General features: G+C 41.2%; 1 protein-coding gene and 1 pseudogene across 1 annotated transcript in view; one reads left to right on the plus strand and one right to left on the minus strand.

The window, feature by feature from the left end:
* Positions 1 to 19,045, minus strand: part of Mark3 (microtubule affinity regulating kinase 3) — a gene marked incomplete at its 5' end in the record, with an annotated part of 134,705 nt that overhangs the window by 87,344 nt on the left and 28,316 nt on the right. Inside the window, one exon of the mRNA XM_023705608.1 lies at positions 15,514 to 15,705. Coding sequence (XP_023561376.1) covers positions 15,514 to 15,705 — 192 coding nt within the window. The remainder of the gene's footprint in view (positions 1 to 15,513; positions 15,706 to 19,045) is intronic.
* On the plus strand, positions 16,819 to 17,398 carry LOC101570372 (annotated as a pseudogene).

The raw sequence follows: 19,045 nt of genomic DNA on the forward strand, positions 1-19,045 counted from the left end.
ACTGTATCTTTGACTTACAATTTATTTAAAAAGACGTTGTATGATATATTCTCCTAGTATTAGAAACTTTAAAAAGTATATTTCCATTTTCTGTTGACTTAAAAAAAAAAAAAGGTTTGTACCTATGTTATTTGCTTATTATTTCTTGCCTATATCTTGTAGTATTAGAAACTACTTTGGCAATAACAATACACAATGTACTAACCATTGTTAAATAAAAAAAAAAAATTAAATAAAACATACCAAAGAAGTAGAATTATATTTAATTGGAAATACTTAACTTTTAATTAAAATGAGTTTAAATTAAATTCTAAATGTATTTCCTTGGTCACACAACTCATGTTTCCAGTGCTTCATAGCCATGGGTAGTTTTTATCTACCATGTTAAATAGCTCATCTCTAAAAACTAGAATACAGCCTTTTTACTTTTCTTTTTTGGCAGAACCGGGGATTGAACTCAGGTCCTTGCGCTTGCCAGGGAAGCGCTTATTCCACTGAGCCATCTCCCCGGCCCCTGCAGCCTTTTTACTTTTTAAAAATTTTTTTAAATTTTATTTATTTCTGTGTGTGTGTGTGTGTGTGTGTGTGTGTGTGTGTGGCCAGCTCAGTCCACCAGGGGGCGGGGCGGGCTGGCATGTGGTGCTGGGGGATTGAACCGGGGTCCCTGTGCTTTGCTAAGCTTGTTCTAAGTAGGTGCTTTAGACCACTGAGCCATCTCACCAGCCCCAGCCTTTTTACTTTTAATAGTGTTTCCAGGACCTTTTGAAGTATCCAGTTTCAATAAATATTATCAGAGGCCTGTTAGCTAAGAGGTGTTTTTAAAGTTTTATTACTATATTTTTATAGTCCTTTTTTTTTTCTTCCTGTATTTAAGACAAGGATCTACAGGGTCTCACTATGTCGTAGATCAGACTGGTAGTGATTCTCCTGTTTTCAGCCTCCCACCTGCTGAGATTACAGGTGTGTGCCACCACGTCTAGTCTCAATCAATCGCCATGTCAGCATGCCCTTTGGGCGGGGCTGGCATGGCATATTATTATATTTTTATTTTGGTACAGGGTCTCACTATGCAGTTTGAACTTATAGTCATCCTTCTGCCTCAGCCTTCTCAGCACCGGGATTATAGGCGTGCACCACCATGCCCAGTTTGGCAAGGCATGCCCGAGGTTCCAGGGCTCAGCCAGCATGTGGTACCTGTGATCCTTGCACTTGCCAGGCAGGTGCTTATGCCACCGAGCTGTCTCTCCAGTCCTGTTTTTTAACTTTTCAGGTTCAAAAACAGTGTGAATGTTTATTTTACTCATTTGTTTATTTATTTTGGTTTTGTAAGATATCATTTCTCTACATAGCCCAGGCTGGCCTCGAACTTACAGTGAGAACTCCTGGGAGATGGGATTACACATGTGCCACCACACCCAGCTACATCATGCATGTTAATTAAGTTTTTAAAACTGTTTAACTTAATATAATGTACCCTCTCATCTACCTGATTCTCTGTGAGCATGTTAACTTACAAGAGCTAGAGACATGGCACCTGCCTTGAGTGGCAAGACTGTGCCCCATCCCAGACAAGGCAATCAGCCCTGAGGATGGGACACGGAGTGCATGTGTGTGCATTGCCCAACTTTTTAGACCTGGTTTCCAGCCTCATAATTACTTGTTTCTCCGGGTTTGGGAAATGTCCTAAAGAATCTACTTTGCTTCTGTTCTTAAATATTTCATCCTCCTATTCAAAAGGAAGCTCAAAGCACAATTATGCCGTATTCAGCTTCAAGAAAAGTACAGAAAACAGTCATATGTTAGAGCCACACGGCACCAGACTGAAGTATTATCAGTTCATGGGTTGCACTCGTGTACACTGATGCAACCCGAAGGAAATGTCCCTAAGCCCTCTTCCTTCCAGCTCCCTGCTAGGATGACTCAACCACCAAACTAACCTTGACCTAGGCTTGGGGTACAGACAGTTCAGATGGAGGTGAAACTCTGAGGGCATCAAAAGAGGAAGCCACTGCAAGGGATCCTTGTTGCAGTGCCTCCAAAAGGTGGAGAATACCCACTTGTGCCAGGCATGAGAGGGGTAAATGGTACACAGCAGAAGCAAGGGATTCGCTGTCACTTGTGTAAAGTTGTGGGAAATTCCACCTATTCACCCTGATGCCAAGAGCAAAGTGGAAAATTACAAAACAGACAGCTCACGTGAGAAAGGCTTTCCTGTAACAGTTTGTCCAAATATTACTGTTTATATGCTGTAAGGACTGACTTGGGAATAAGAAACTTTTATTGAATACAGAAATAGGTACTGTGAAAAAGTGAGCGCTACCTGTTTGGAGTGAATGATGGTGATGGCCAACAACAACGTGAAACATTCGATGTCATTTCCCAGTACATTTAAAGATAGTTACAACTGTAATTTTTTTTTTTTAATTTTTAGGGAAGAGTCTACAGAGTGTTCCAGGTTTTACTACTAGATCAGACTTGGAGTGACCCACCTGTTTACAGCCTCCCAAGAGCTGGGATTACAGGCACATGCCACCACACACAGTCTCAATCCCTAGCTCAGTGTGCGCCAGAGGCAGGGCCAGTCCAGCAGGCTCGGGGATTGAACTCCCAGCTCCTGCACCTGCTTACAGGTGCTTTAATCCGCTCATACAACTGTAAATTTTTATGCATATTTTACTGCAAGTAAAAAAAGTGCACCCATAACTGTTAATTTGTAAGAACTGGCTACCGTACACAGGTTTTTTTCCTGACCCTCCTCCAGATGGCATGTAAACCCCTGACTTATCTTCATGCTTTTTAGCTGTACCTGTCGTCAGAGTACAGAGGCTTTCTTTCACCCTTCTCTTACTTTCATCCAAATCTACTATTCCAAATTTTCAGTTGAAGCAAACTTCTGGGTAGTACCTGTTTTTGTCACTCAATCACTGCATACCCACTCTGAATAAACATTCAATTAATCCTTGTCCCCGTATCCTTAAGAAGCACTACTCCCTAAGTTTTAGTAGATCATGGAATGCAACACTGGATCCAGTAGACCCATCCTTCACTTTTCTACTATAAATTTGGGTGTGATGGGACATGCCTATAATCCCAGCATTCAGAAGACTGAGGCAGGAGAATCTCTTAGTTTGAGGCCAACCTGGGCTACAGCCTGAACTGCATTATGAAACTCTGTCTCAAAAAGACAAAAAGAAAACAAAACAAAAGAAGACTTTAAATTTTAAATGTAATAGTAACTGGCTGTGAGGTAAGTCTCAGTACCTTTCCCCAAGGGATATAGGAAGCAACCTGTTTACTTACTTGCTATGACAAATAGAAAGGTGTGCAAAAGTGGCAAAATGGGATTTTACCCAAATTATGCTCCACCTAACTGGTTTTGTGTATGTTTGTATATGCTTACTTCAGCACCACAGAGGGGCCAATAGATCCACACCACTCCATGATTCATTTATTTTTTTTTTTTATTTTCCTAGTGGAAGTAGCCCATTTCAATATAATGTCACATGAAAAACCAAATTTGCAAGATTTGGAGGTCAAAAATGAATCATCAGGTTACTTATGCATGAATCCATTATAGTAAAATACAGGCTTTTATAACAGAAGAGTGGGAGGGTGGATGAGGATGATGACAGTGACCTTGACGTTGGCCATGAGAGCCAAAGTTCCTGTGACAGTGCAGTGGAGCAAGAATAGACGGACACAGACACACGAGATGCAGACCCCTTGATTCAGATGAGGAAAAAAACAGCCATGTGAGTAAATATGTGTCTAGTCAAAATGTGGCAAAATGGCCATGCAACCAACTGGAACCATCCAATGTTAGAACTAGGTCTGAAAAATATAATGAGGGTCTTGGCAGAGTGAAATATATCAGACAGAATGCCAGTGTTGCTATTTAATGTTGAAAATTTTAATGGTCAAAATGCTACATGATGGGGCTGGAGAGATGGCTCAGTGGTCTAAGGCACCTACTTGGAACAAGCTTGGCAAAGCATCGGGACCAGGGTTCAATCCCCCAGCACCACATGCCAGCCAGTCCCGCCCCCTGGTGGGCTGAGCTGGCCACACACACACACCACACTCTCTCTCTCTCTCTCTGTCTCTCTCTCTGTCTCTCTCTCTCTGTCTCTCAAATAAATAAAATAAAATAAAAAATTAAAAAAAAAAATGCTACATGATGCTATGAAACACACAAAGGGTAAAATGTAAGTAAAACATTCATTTTTTAATTTTTTTTAATTCTATTTATGTGTGTGTGGGGGGGGGGGCCAGCTCAGCCCACCAGGGGGCGGGACTGGCTGGCATGTGGTGCTGGGGGATTGAACCGTGGTCCCTGTGCTTTGCTGAGCTTGTTCTAAGTAGGTGCTTTAGACCACTGAGCCATCTCACCAGCCCAAACATTCTGTATATACTAATAGCCATATTAAAAATTATGGGCTGGCGAGATAGCTCAGCAGACTAAGTGCCTGCTTAGGTAATCACAGGAACCAGGATCAATCCCTAGCACCACATGCTGGCCCCACAAAGTCCAGGAGTGGTGGTGTATGCCTGTAATCCCAGCGCTGGGGAGGCTGAAAACAGGAGGATCACTACAAGTCCACACTGCGTAGTGAGAACCTGTACCAAATACAAATTAATTAATTAAAAAAATATATATACACACACATACACATATATATAATGACACTTCACTAGCTGAACTGAAAGCATTTATAGGTCTGTTACACTTGGCAGGGAGTACGCATGGTGATTACAGGAATGTAAAATACTTAAGGAAAAATGATGGATCAAAACATGGCATTGGGCAAGGGAGATGGCTCAGTAGAATAAGCGCTTGCCTGGCAAGCACGAGGTCCTGAGTTCAATCCAGGGTACAAAAAAACAAAACAAAAAAAAAAAAAAAACAACATGGCATAAGGGCTGGCTAAATAGCTCAGTGGATTAAAGCACCTGCAAACAGACGCAGGGGCCAGACTGGTCCCGCCCCCGAGGTGCGCTGAGTTGGCAACTGAGACTGGGTGTGGTGGCACACACCTGTAATCCCAGCTCTTGGAAGGCTGTAAACAGGTGGATCACTACAAGTCCTATAGTGAGACCCTGAACACCCTGTAGACCCTTCCCTAAAATACAAAAACAACAACAACAAAAAAAAACCCAACAACACAAATATGGCATAAATAAGGGCCAGCCAGTAGCTCAGTGGACTAAAGCACCTACTTCGGCAGAGCACAGTGGCCGGGGTTCAATCCCCAGCCTGGGGTGCCTGCCCTGGCCCTGCCCCTGGGGTGTGCTGAGACAGCAATTGAGATTGGGCATGGTGGTGCACGCCTGGAATCCCAGCTCTTGGGAGATTGAACACAGTTGATCTACATAGTGAGACTCTGTACACTCTGCACTATATACAATAAATAAATAATATACACACACACACACACACATATGGCATAAAAACATATGTACTTGTAGATGCAAAGATTTTTTTCAACTTAGACATTTATCCTGGAACTCAGCCATCAGGTCCTTGTCCGTATTAACAAACCAAAGGATGTTGTGAAAAGATGTGGCGATCCCATCTGCCACACTCATGGGAATATGGCATTCAAGAACTGGTTTACCAGGGTGCAACTTAGGTTACATTTGCCCTTTTTTTTTTTTTTGGTGGAACCAGGGACTGAACTTAGGCCCTTCCGCTTGCCAGAGAAGTGCTTATTCTACTAAGCCATCTCCCTGGCCCTTAAATTTTGTCTTTTTTTTTTTTTTTTTTGGGGGGGGGCATACATTTGCTAATATTAAGCACAAGTTAACCAGCACAGGAACTGTATGCAAGAACTATGCACAAGAACAAAGCAGAAACTCCAAATGAAATGTTACAATTTCACAACGGATTACACAGTACAATCTACGGATTTCAGAAAGATTTAATACTGGCCTAGTATATACGGTAAAGAAAAACAATATAATGGTCCTGCTGATGTCAACATTTTATCATCATGGAAATATTGATAGGGAAAACTTTGACAAAAATAGAAGCCTGAGATGGAAACTTTCTACAATAAAACCAAAGGTATAATAGATGTTGATGAGTTAAACAGCAACTATGATGCCATTTGAAACATAAAGCATTGTCCAATGAGTGTGTTTTACTTGATCCTAAACATGTGACACAGTTTGACAGCTTACAAAGAAAATTAACAAGAAAATGCCACAGAACAATTTTCTTACAGGACTGGGACTGGAACTCGTAAGAATCATTTACAGCAAAGGAAAAGCAAAATGTTTCTGTCCAAGGAACTACACAAAAAAGACTATGGGGCACCCTGGTGACCTAATAGGTGAACAGGCAGTGCAGCATCACAAAGACGTATTACAACAACAAGAAAACAAAAATGATGTCAATGTGTCCTACAAGAAAGGAGAGGAAAACAAAACATATGTGCTATCAGTGTAAGTAATACTTGTCTATGTAATATGCAGTTGTCATGTGTGAAGACTACCCTCACAGTGACAGTGGAACCAAAGATTATTTCATAGAGACTTTTGTTTGTGTTTCTATTGTAGTTCATGTAGGTTTTTGGTTTTTTTCCATAATTTTATTGAGAAACAAATACCAATGAGACAGTTTCAAACCAAACTGGTAGGACAGTTTCAATAATTAACACACTGTATACATTCTTCCTAGTGGTTAACTGCTGTACAAGATGTGGACTTGATATCCTATTTACAAACACCATGAGAACAAATCCGTCTTCATTAAGAGAATGTAACTATATATCTATCCTCACCACTTTGAATACACAGATACCAAATGGACATTCATCTGTATCCCCTTTTTTGGTTAAGTTCCATTATTTGAATATTATAGGTGTGTAAACTCAGGAAATATTCTAAAAGAGTTCAGTAGTCCATTAATAGTACTGGGTCTTCTGCTTGACTGGCAATGTCAGAAATTGCTGACCTGAGTCCTCTAGAGCTCAACATAACACCATGACTTTACTTCTTATACTTCGTTTTTATACTTTTCTGCTGGATGGTTAAGACCAAGGTAAAGCAGGACCTATGCAACGAGTTGTAGCTTTTGGGTCTGATAAGGCCAGTGAAATCCCTAGGTTTTTATTTTTGATATTATCTTTTAGGTTTTGTACAGTAAAGAGCTGATGTGGAAATGCTGAAGTCCATTCTAAGCACTTGTTACATATTTGATGTTTTATTTTATTGATACCTTATTTCTCTGCTAACTGCATGCTGTACGATATAGTAGCAAAGTCCTGACAAAACAAGAAGAGAGATAACAAGACTGCCGCACAAGCCAGGCATGGTGGGGCACATCTGTAATCCCAGCATTTGGGAGGCTGAGACAGGAGGGATACAAAGTGAGCTCAATTAAGGCCAGCTTGAACTGCATAGTGACACCCTGTCTAAAAAAGACAAACAAACAAAAAAAAAAAAACCCAACAACTCTGATACAGAGGAAAGAAAAGCTAAGCACATGTGTGTCGGTCAGTGTAAAAAAGACAAATACATGGTACATGTAGTTGTCATGAGTAAAGACTGTCTTGGGTGTGGCAAATGAAACAAGATTATTTTTATTGAAGAGGTGTTCATGTTTTCATTGTAGTTCAATGTAAATTTATTTCTGATGTTATCTTCTAGGTTTTATAAACAAGCACCCACCTGATATGAAAATATTGCTATGTATTTTAAATGCAGAATACATATTAAGAGAGCCAGGGAAGACAGTTCAGCGGTCTAAGCACTTGCCTGGGAAGTGCAAGGACCTGGGCTCGATCCCTGGGACCCACATGCTATGTTGGCTCCACACCATGCCGGCCACTGAAACCGGGTGTGGTGGTACACGCCTATATACACAGTTCCGGGGAAGCTGAGACAGGAAGATCATACTGAGTCTGAGCTGCACAGCAAGACCCTGTACTAAGTAAATCTTAAAAAAAAAAAAAAAAACAATTAAGAATGTAACACTTTATTTTACTGATATTTTATGTTCCTGTTAACTACATACTATAAAATATAGTAAGAACCTCCTGACAAAATAGCAAGAGCACTGAGATGTCAAGTATGTCCTACAAAAAGACCAGGGAGGGCTGGGGAGATGGTTCAGTGGCATAAGCACCTGCCTGGCAAGTGCAACATCTTGAGTTCAACTCCTAGTATTAAAAAAAAAAAAAAAGATGGAAAGAAGGGAGAGAGGGAGTCAAAGAGGGATAAGGAATAAAAAAAAAAGCTGGGGCAATAGCTAGGGGCTGGAGAGATAGCTCAGTTGAATAAGCGCTTGCCTAGCAAGCACAAGGGCATGAGTTCAATCCCCAGCTCCAAGAAGAAAAAAGGCCAGGAAAGCAAAAGAAATCTGCTGTCAGTGTAAGCCTGATATGTATGGAACATGCTGTCGTCATATATGCAGACTTCTTTAGGTGTGATAACTAAAGTAAAAAACTGTTTTTGATAAAACTGCTGCCAGTGTTTTCAACGTTGTTCATATAAGAATTTATTTGTGCTGTTCTTTTTAAGACTTTGTACACCAAAAAGGAAATATTGAAAATTTCAGTACTTTTTTATAAACAATAAAATTGGGGTAGGAGTGAGAAAGGGTCTCACTAGGTAGTTTAGACTGGCCTTGAGTTCACTGTGTAACCCCCCAGACTGTCCTCAAACTGACAGTGATCCTACTGCCTCAGCCTCCCGAGGGCTGGAATAACAGGTGTGAGTCCAATGCCTGGCTAAACACTTAACAAATATTAAAAATTCAACTTTTTCGGTCATTTTTTTTCCTATTAAGTACTCATTGTTCAATATAACAAAATTCACAAAATTAAAATAATAGAAATATTTTAAAGAATAGATGTGGACTTGACACATGTCTCTGTGCCTTTATGACAAAAAAGTGCTACATTAAAGAACAATACCTTGACATTAGGCCTGGGCATGGAGGTACATGCCTACAATCCCTGCACTCGGGAGGCAGAGGAAAAGGATCCAGACAAGCTGGAACTACATAGCGACACTCAAAAAAGGGCTATTAAAAGCATTCTGCCTTTTCTAACTATGTATTTCTTTATACTACAATATAACACACCAAAAAGTCTGAACACAGAGCAAATATGAGAATCCAACAGCCACTAAAGCAGATAGTAGAGATGTATAAAAAATTTAAAAATAACCCTTTTCATAATTTGTTTTGGAAAAATTATTTTTCATTAAAATGTATATTAACATATAATAAGATTACTGTATTTTAAATTTAACTTATAATATAGTAAATATCACGCATAGCCCACACATAAACAGGCTTTCAGGGAGACCTCATTTTAACTTAAAAGAATTTATGAGAAAAAACTTGAGAACAGTTCTAATCAATGGCACTGCACTTAATGAAATCATGAAATCATGCAGAAATACTGAAAACCACTTAGGATAAAATTCTGAGGGGGAAAAACAGAGCCCAAGAAAGACAAAAAGTATGTTGAAAAAACATGCATATGAATATGGAGTAGAGAAAAATGAAAATGATATTCAAAATATTGCAAGTGGGATTTTTTTTTTCCTCTCTAGTCTCCAAACCTCCCTAAAGGTATTCATGAAGTGTTCACCAATAAAATCGTGACTAGGGTCAGGAGATGGCTCAGTATAATAAGTGCTTGCCTGGCAAGCGCAAGGGCCTGAGTTCAATCCCTGGTTCCAAAAAAAAAAAAAAAAAAAAAAAACACCTAAAATCATGACTAAAACATACAACCATGATCTGAAGTTTTAAGTAGGTTAGGTACACCCCAGGATCATATCTGATCATTCTTAAATAACAAATGCTGGGCTGGCGAGATAGCTCAGTGGTCTAAAGCACCTGCTTAGGCAAGCATGCAGGGACCTCGGTTCCATCCCCAGCACCACATGCCGTGCCAGCCCCGCCCCCAGGGTGGGCTGAGCTGATGATAAAAAAAAAGAAAAAATAAATAAATAAAGGAAACAAACAAGAAAATGCTGGAGGCTTGCCGGTTAGCTCAGTTGTTTAAGCGCCTGCATGGGAAAACCCAGTCAGGCTTGTGGGACCATGGTTCAATCCCCAGCTCCACATGCCACACCACATCTGCCCTTAAGGCAGGCAGCCTGAGCCAGCCATAAAAAAAAAAAAAAAAAAAAAAAAAAAATCCTTCTTAAATAACGAATGCTGAGTATTCTGAATTAGAGGGTGAGTAAACCAGGTTCAAGACCTACCTAATCCCTCTCCATCTCCCCTTTTTAGTCTATCATGTATAAACAGGACACAGAAAAGAGGACAGGACACTGTAAAATGTAAAGAACTGACAGCAATGAGTTGCAGGTGTAAAGATACAAGTGGAGAAGGTAACAATGAGGAAGGTGTGTCAATAATTTTTCGAGAAAGAGTAGACAGCTGAAGAAACAACATGCAGAGCCTGTATGATCTGTGTACCACCACTGCTAGAAAGGGGCTCCAGATCAGTGGGACCTCCCAGGTACAGAAAAGGCAGGAAGTCACTGGGCTAACCATAAGGTCCAAAGTTACACAGGAAGTCTGCTGCTCACTGACTTAGCAGGTACTGCTGATTCTTATGGGGCTGGAAACTCATTCTGTGAAAACCAACAAGCCTCTGACTTGGGGTACACAGGAGTAGAGCATCAGGGTGGAAAGAGGGGATTAAGTGAAACAGTGTCACTAAGTACTAGGAAAACCAGTTCTGCCAGACAGAGGGATTGTCATTTAGAATACCCCAAAAGTCCCATAGAAGCAACCAAAAGACACAAGCATCTGGCTTCAAAGCACTGGACAACTCCCACTAGGCAAACTCTGGGCTGTGCAGGTCCTTGTGCATGCAAACACAGCTTCTGAGCAACTCTGCAAGGCTCCGCCTTAAACACACAGACAACCAGAGTTTACCAGATTTCCAAAGAAAGCCTCTAGGAAAGAAAAAAATAAAAATAAAAACAAAAATCAAAGAAAAGAGAAGCTTTTTTTTTTTTTTGGTGGAACCAGGGATTGAACTCAGGTCCTTGTGCTTGCCAGGGAAGCACTTATTCCACTAAGCCATCTCCCCGGCCCCCAAGAGACGCTTTAGCAGGGAGTAAAATCTATTTTATAAAATAGAAAACAAATTTCATTATCTCCTGGGAGTCAACAGAAGAAATAGCATCCACAATACCAGAACTGGATGCCACAGACAGTAACAACAGATGAAAACAAATGGAATAATGAGCTAGATGTAGGGGAACAACACAAACACATCTGTCTCACAAAGACTGGACCAAAAATTAAAGCTCTCTTACAAAGTAAAGCCTTATAGAAAAAAATATAATTCAAAACTGTATTCAAGAACTCAGTCTTTATGGGGCTGGGGAGATGGCTCAGTGGTCTAAAGCACCTACTTAGAACAAGCTTAGCAAAGCACAGGGACCGCGGTTCAATCCCCCAGCACCACATGCCAGCCAGCCCCGCCCCCTGGTGGGCTGAGCTGCCCCCCACACACAAATAAATAAATAAAATTAAAAAAAAAAAAAAAAGAACTCAGTCTTTGAATATTAAGAACTTCAAGAAGGCCAAGGAGAAGTGTGGCTTAGTGGCACAGCACTTGCTTACTATGCGCAAGGTCCTACAAAAAGAAACAGTTAACAAAAAGGGGTTTTTTGGGGGGGGGAGATATAGTATCTCAACTTTGTAGTGCAGCTGGCCTTGAATTCAGAGATCCTCTTGTCTCAGCATCCTTAGAACTAAGATTATAGGTCTGTGCCACCATACCTGGCTAACAAAGAATTTGAAAGTAAAGATTTTAAAATTAAATAAAAGAAAAAGACAATTCCCTAGAGTTGTGAAGTGAATGGACTAAGCTGTTCTCAAGGGTACGGTCCATCATGAAAGGATGGATTTCTATTATGAAATCTATACTGATTTCCTGGCCTCCAGAACTCTAACGGTTGATAGAGTATGTCAACATGAGGAGTTCAAGTTTAACTCCACAGGAGGCCAGGGTCCTTACTTTGTAAACATACTGAGCTTGTGGAAGAGGGCAGGAGGCATAAGATATATAAGTTAAGAAAAGAGGCTTGCTCCCCACACCCTTCGCTCTTGTTGCTTTTGCTGTCTTTTGCTTCCTTGAGCATTGCCCCTCACCAGGAAATCCTGCCTCAGAGCCAACTGTTTATGGACTGAATCCTCTACAAACTGTGAGCTAAATAAACCTTTGCTTCCATAATTTAGGGTGTCAGGAATTTTGTCTCAGCAACAAGGGGAAAGTAACTAAGAAACTACCAGAAATAAAGCTTTGTCTTCAATTCCTAGTCTTTGGTAGTCTCTTATAGTAGCAAAAACAGACTAAAATAACCTGATAAAACTTACCTACACAGTGCAGCAATAGTGTAGGAAAAGACACCCATTTACTCTGGTAGTGTCACCCATGCTAACGTCTGCCTACTTGACTTAAGTCTTAATCTTGATTAACTTTGGGGAAACAATGCTTGGAGGCCAGAGGTTCCTCTTCAAGTAGGCTTCTTGAAACTGGTGGGGGATCAACAGATAGACACCCTAAGCCAGCAGTGGTGCTGCTGCACACCTAGCATGCCTATAATCCCATACTTGGGCAGATGAGTTAGATGGGTCACTGTGATTCTGAGGCCAGCCTTGGCTACCTAAGTGAATTCAAGGCCAGCCTGCACTACCTACTGAGACCCTGCCTTAAAAAGCATCCAACCACCCTCCTAAAATAACAAAAACAGAGACAGCTCTCTGAGTGATTCCCAGGCAACCTCTAACTTTATTATAAAAATCATCTATGTGATGAATGACACCCTCCTAATGCTGACAGTTGACAACTGCCATGACAGCCAAAAAGAACAAGTGGGAAGAAAAGAGGCAGCATCCTGAATCCTGGACAATATCCAGCCATTCCAGAAAAGATGAGAATGTATTATCAGCCTCAGCCTCACCCCTTTCTTACACCTCTTCACCATTAACAGGTCTACAAGATGGTCAGCAAGTCTATCTCCCACTTTACCCACTCTTGGCCAGGAATAAAAGTTCCCCTATTGCTCAACTGGCACTTGGTACTTACTGGTTCTACAATTCCCAGAGGGAAAAAGACACCATTTTGGGTCAAAATTGTTAACATACAACAATATAGTAGAACTAAACCCAGAGGGGTTTTTGATTTGCCTGAGACAGGGTCTTCCTATCTAGGGTCTTGCTATAGTGATAGTGAGTTCTAGGTCGGCCTTGAACTCACTATGAAACCCTAGCTAGCTTCAAATTCATTGAGATCTTCCTGTCTCAGCCTCCCAAACTCTAGGGGTACAGATGTGAGCCACCCAGGCCTAGCTTAAACTTAGGGGTTTTGTTTCCTAACTCAAGAAAGTTTTGACCAAGCACAATAGGGACTGCTATACCCACTCATACTGTTTACAGATTCTAAAAGCACTGCAGGCATCTCAACAAGGAATCTTGACAGGAAACCGTAAGAGAATTCTTCACTAAAGTTGAGATGATCATAAAGAGATAAATTTTTCATTAAGTCTTAAAATACCAGGTAGTGCAGACCAATGCTTCCCAATCTTTTCCAAGTCCCAAAACACACAAATCCAAGAATGTTTGTAGAGCTCACTTTAGCACACAGAGGCCACCAGCTAATTGAAGGACAGCCCAGGCTCCTGCTCCAGCAGCTCTGGCCTATGGGCTGCAGGCATTACTGTCATGTCACACCTGTCACACAGTGCTGGCACAAGTGTCAGAAGGGTCCCATACAGGGACAGCATTTCTCTAAAAAGCTTCTTCACATAGTGCTACAGTAGTCACTTAACAAGCATTTACTAAGCACCCAGAAAGTGTCAAGCACTGTCAGGTGTGACGATCTTCCTGTCCAGACCAAGGGCAAACGGGAACGCACACCTGCCAACTCCAATGCACTGTGTACTATACGAGAGGACGTACTATATCGGCATATGTGATGAGCCCCATGCCTAAAGAGGGATGTCTGTCAAGGAATACTTTCCAGAATCCATGTCCACATAGAAAGGCTAAGAATACGTCAATCACCACAACAGCAAGTGCCAAGATTTAAATAAAAGCAAGAAATTACAGCAAAGTAGGAACAAGGTTCTGTACCCCACAAGAAGAGTGTGAGGATGGAGCTCATTTCAGTTTTAATGAATTACTTTTGATAAAGAATGCTGTTAAGCAGAAAACCAATACTGCAAAAGCTGGAAAAATATGCCTTCCTTCTTCTCCCAACAAATATGGGTCACCAAAAGTACTTTAAGGGAGATGAGGAAATAAACCTGTAAGAACAAAAAACTATTGAGCTTAACTACCAGAAGCTCATACTTAAAATTGCATGAATGAAATTCAAGACAATTTTTATCATGGTGGCAGATATTTTCTACTGAAAAAGAATACACTATTCATTTTAAAAGGTAAAGATTATTCACTCAATATGTGGCATATACCTATGATCCTAGTCGTCATGCAGGCTCAGGCAGGAGGATCTCACAACTTCAGCCCAGCCAGGACAATGTAATGAGACTTGTCTCAAAAAATAAAAAGGAACTTGGGGGTGTAGCTTAACATGAAGGCCCTGGGTTCAATTCTCAGTTTGAAAGACAGAGACAGACACACATGGCGGGGGGCAACAGAGAGAGAGAGAGAGAGAGAGAGAGAGAGAGAGAGAGAAACTTATGATTTATTTATTTTGCAGAACCGGGGATTGAACTCAGGCCCTTGCACTTGCCAGGCAAGCGCTTATTCTACTGCGCCATCCCCTGACCCCTGACTTATTATTAACATTACATTAGAGGCCGGGGAGATGGCTCAGTAGAATAAGCACTTCCCTGGCAAGCGCACGGGCCTTAGTTCAATCTCTGGTTCTGCCAAAAACAAACAAACAAAAAAACCAAAAAAATCCCTTTACATTAATGAAAGCTTTTTGAGACTAGGTCTCACTATGTGGTTCTAAACTGGCCTTGCACTTGAAGTAATCCTCCTGCTTCAGTTTCCCAAGTGCTATAATTCTATGTATGCACCACCATGCCTGGCAAATAGTATGTTTTACAATATTTTAAAAGAAATTTGGGGGCTGGTGAGATGGCTCAGTGGTCTAAAGCACCTACTTAGAACAAGCTTAGCAAAGCACAGGGACCGTGGTTCAATCCCCCAGCACCACATGCCAGCCAGCCTGCTCCCTGGTGGGCTGAGCTGGCCACACATTAAATAAATAAATAAATAAATAAATAAATATTTAAAAATAAAATAAAATAAAATAAAATAAAATAAAATAAATTTGGGGGCCTGCCCCTTAACTCAGTTCTTTAAGTGGCTGCTTCAACAAAGCAGTCAGGCTCAGGTTGCTGTGGTTCAATCCCCACAACTCAAGCCAGCCAAACCTGCCCTGAAGGCATTCGGAGCAAATTAATTAATTAATTAATTAATTCGCTTAGAAATAATCCCAAATACATATCCTCTTCCTCCCACATGGAAATAAACGTATGTCATAACAGATTCACAGTTACCTCTCTGCCTGTAAGGATGTGTCTCGCCAATTTCACTTTTGCAAAGTTGCCCTTGCCGATGGTTTTTAGCAGTCTGTAGTTTCCTATATGAGGCTGTTCTTCTGCACAGGAAGCTATTGAGTTTCTACATCGAGCTCCAGAGCGCCCAGTACGGGAGGTGACTTCTTGCCGCCCATCACCATGTGAAGTGTGCTACAATGTAACATACACAAAAAGGAAGAAGTAAGTTAATAAGTAATGCTTGCCAAGCTTTTATAGCTTCTAAGAAACAAAACATTACTACTTTAATTTTAATCCTATAGCTTCTGGTACTTCAAAGAAATTTAACCACAATATTCATTCAGAAAACATTAAAAGAAAAATATCAAATGTTGCAGTTTCAACTGGGTTTTCAGAAAGAATTTACTCCATGACTTGATTTTTCAACTTATGATAATGTAGAAGCCATACATAGTAACTTCAAATTATTTCCTGTTCACAGGCAGCAGGATACAAAAGCATGCTCAAGTACAAGAAGGCATTCACATTTTATTATAAAATATGCATGTGTCTATGACTGCCAAACTGGAGGGTAACTTAAGTATTTCTGAGCATGTTTAAGCTTTTTTAAAAATTTTTTTATTTATTTTGTGTGTGTGTGTGGCCAGCTCAGCCCACCAGGGGGCAGGGCTGGCTGGCATGTGGTGCTGGGGGATTGAACCGCGGTCTCTGTGCTTTGCTAAGCTTGTTCTAAGTAGGTGCTTTAGACCACTGAGCCATCTCACCAGCCCCATGTTTAAGCTTTGATAGTTACTGGTAGTAACTGCATTTTCCACTGAAAGGTATTTTCAGTTAAAGATAGTGTTATGGTTTAACAGGAAGTGCCCCTGGAGACCCCATGCATCAATGCAGAGGCGGAGCCTGGCGGCAGGAGATTGGTCACATGTGCCTTTGCACCGCATGTCTCTCCTCTCCTCTTCCGGGCTGCCATCAGGTAAGCAGCTTTTCTCATCATGACCTTTTCTGCCACAATGTTCCTGCCTTGGAGCCAGCTAATCATGAACCGAAACCTCTCTTAACTGTGAGCCAAAACAAGCCTATTAGCTGGGTGTGGTGCTCTGCCTCTCTACTCCCAGCACTCAGGAGGCTGCGGAAAGAGAATCATGAGTTTGAGGCTAACCTCAAAAAACTAACAGTAAACCTCCTCTGCTTTAAACTGTGTATGTCAGGGACTGAAGGGAGCCACGACATGCACAGTGGCTGCCTCAGCCACCCAGGAACCCCTGCTCTGGCACCGGCCCTGTCTAGGTCGCCCTGCCTGAAGAAATGAGTGGTGGCCTGGCTCTGAGTAAGAGCACAGTGTATGTGCCCAACTTGCCCTTCTCCCTGACAAACAACAACTTATCCCGGGGTTATTATAATGGAAGACAAAGACATGAGGAAGAGTAAAGGAGTGGCATTTATATTGTTTTTGGATAAAGACTCTGCAAGAAGCTGCACCAGAGCCATAAACAACAATTATCTGGTAGAGTGATAAAGGCTACTGACAATGGAAGAGCAGCGGTATTTATTTGAAGGCAAAACTACTTTGATAAATCTAAATGTTAAACCTAAGTTACACTTATCCAAAGAATATGCTTGGGGAAAGTGAGCCTCCAAAGAAGAAAGAAAAGAAAAAAAAGAAAACTGCCGAACCTGAAGAAATCGAGGACACAGCAGGAAGCAAGGGTGATGGCGAGGACCCCACTCTGGACAGCCTCAGCCAAGCCATCGCCTGCCAGCAAGTCAAGATGGAAGAAAAACAAATGGAAAGTCAATGCCGGGCCCTTCGACCTCTGAGGATTCGCAGCACCGGAGGATAAAGAAGAGTGCATACTTCAGTGACGAGGAAGAGCTTAGCAATTAGCGTTGTACACTGGAGATGTTACAAAAATGAAAACTGTCTGCAGTACAGTGTCTGCAGACAAGGACACTTGGAACCAGATGCTATTTTTTATACCAAATAGTGCACAGAAGATGAAACAAAATTTTTAAAGTAATTATATTTTGAGTTGGGTATAGTAACAACTTCTGTACTCCTAGTGCTCTGGGAGGCTGAGAACTTCCTAATGCTCTGGAAGTTCAAGTCCAGCCTGGGCAACTTAGGAAGTGAAGAAAACCCTATCTCAAAATAATTTAATAAGTTACACCAAGAATGTAGCTCAGTGGTAGGACCTGGGTTCAATCACTAGTACCAAAAATAATAATAATAATAATAATAATAATAATAAAAATCGCATTTCCACTTTGCCATGGTGTAGTAGACTTAACATCCCTAACCCACAAATCCAAAATGCTCTAAAATCCAAAACTTTGAGCACCAATGTGATGGCTTAAGTGGAAAATACACCATGCAACTGTGGCTCATAACACTATGAAGATTACTGCGTCCTACTGCCTTCATGAACGTAAATGAATTTCATTCTTTTTTTTTTTTAATTTTTTTTAATTTATTTGAAAGAGAGAGAGAGAGAGAGAGAGAGAGAGAGAGAGAGAGAGAGAGAGAGAGACCGACCAGCTCAGCCCACCAGGGGGCAGGGCTGGCTGACCAGCTCAGCCCACCAGGGGGCAGGGCTGGCTGGCATGTGGTGCTGGGGGATTGAACCGCGGTCCCTGATGCTTTTGCTAAGCTTGTTCTAAGTAGGTGCTTTAGACCACTGAGCCATCTCTCCAGCCCCGAACTTCATTCTTAGACTGCAATTCCATGCCTGAAATATCACATATGTGTATGCACATCTTCGGAAATACTTGAGGGCCTAATTTGTGCTGCTGTTGAAAGGGGGTCTTCCTGTGCAGTGCAGGCTGCCCCCCACCCACTGCATAGTGGCCCAGGCTGGCCTCACACTGGCGGCAGTGCTCCTGCTGCAGCCTTCTGAGTGCTGGGATTAGAAGGCGAGTGTCTCTGCCTCTGGGTGGTCCCATATTTTGGATAAGGGGGCTACTTGTATTAAAAAACCAAAATTTGTTAGTAATGAAAGAACTAATTTTAATAAAAACAAATACTGCGAGCCAGGGATATATCTCAGGGGCACAGTGCCTGCCTGGCATGCGAGAGGTTCTGAGTTCAATTCCCAGTACCAAAAAAAAAAGCCCAAACAAATACTATGATGGTAATGCTATTGTAATTCCATAGAAAGGTAGGTATTAAAATGATTTATTGGAAAACTTGACTCTAAGTGCTTTAGTGATGTCTTGCTGTTTTGTAAGCACTTTTGAAAGACAATCTTTAAAACAGAAACTTCATAAGAACTGAAAGAATGCTTTATTGTTGATGGCACTGTCAATAAATTTTCAAAAGGAATAAATAAATAAACTGTGTATGCCAGGTGTAGTCCTAGCAATGGGCAACAGAATAATACAAATACATGTGTTACACTATAACCCCATCATAAGAATCATTTCAAAACAAAACAAAAATAAGCTCAGAATCATCTGCATTTTGAATATGAGGACATCATAAACCAGCAGTAACTCCCTGATTAACTTCTTTTTTTTTTTTTAATTTTATTTATTT

Source organism: Octodon degus, unplaced genomic scaffold, assembly GCF_000260255.1.
Source record: "Octodon degus isolate 3935 unplaced genomic scaffold, OctDeg1.0 scaffold00226, whole genome shotgun sequence".
Classification (NCBI taxonomy): Eukaryota; Metazoa; Chordata; class Mammalia; order Rodentia; family Octodontidae; genus Octodon; species Octodon degus.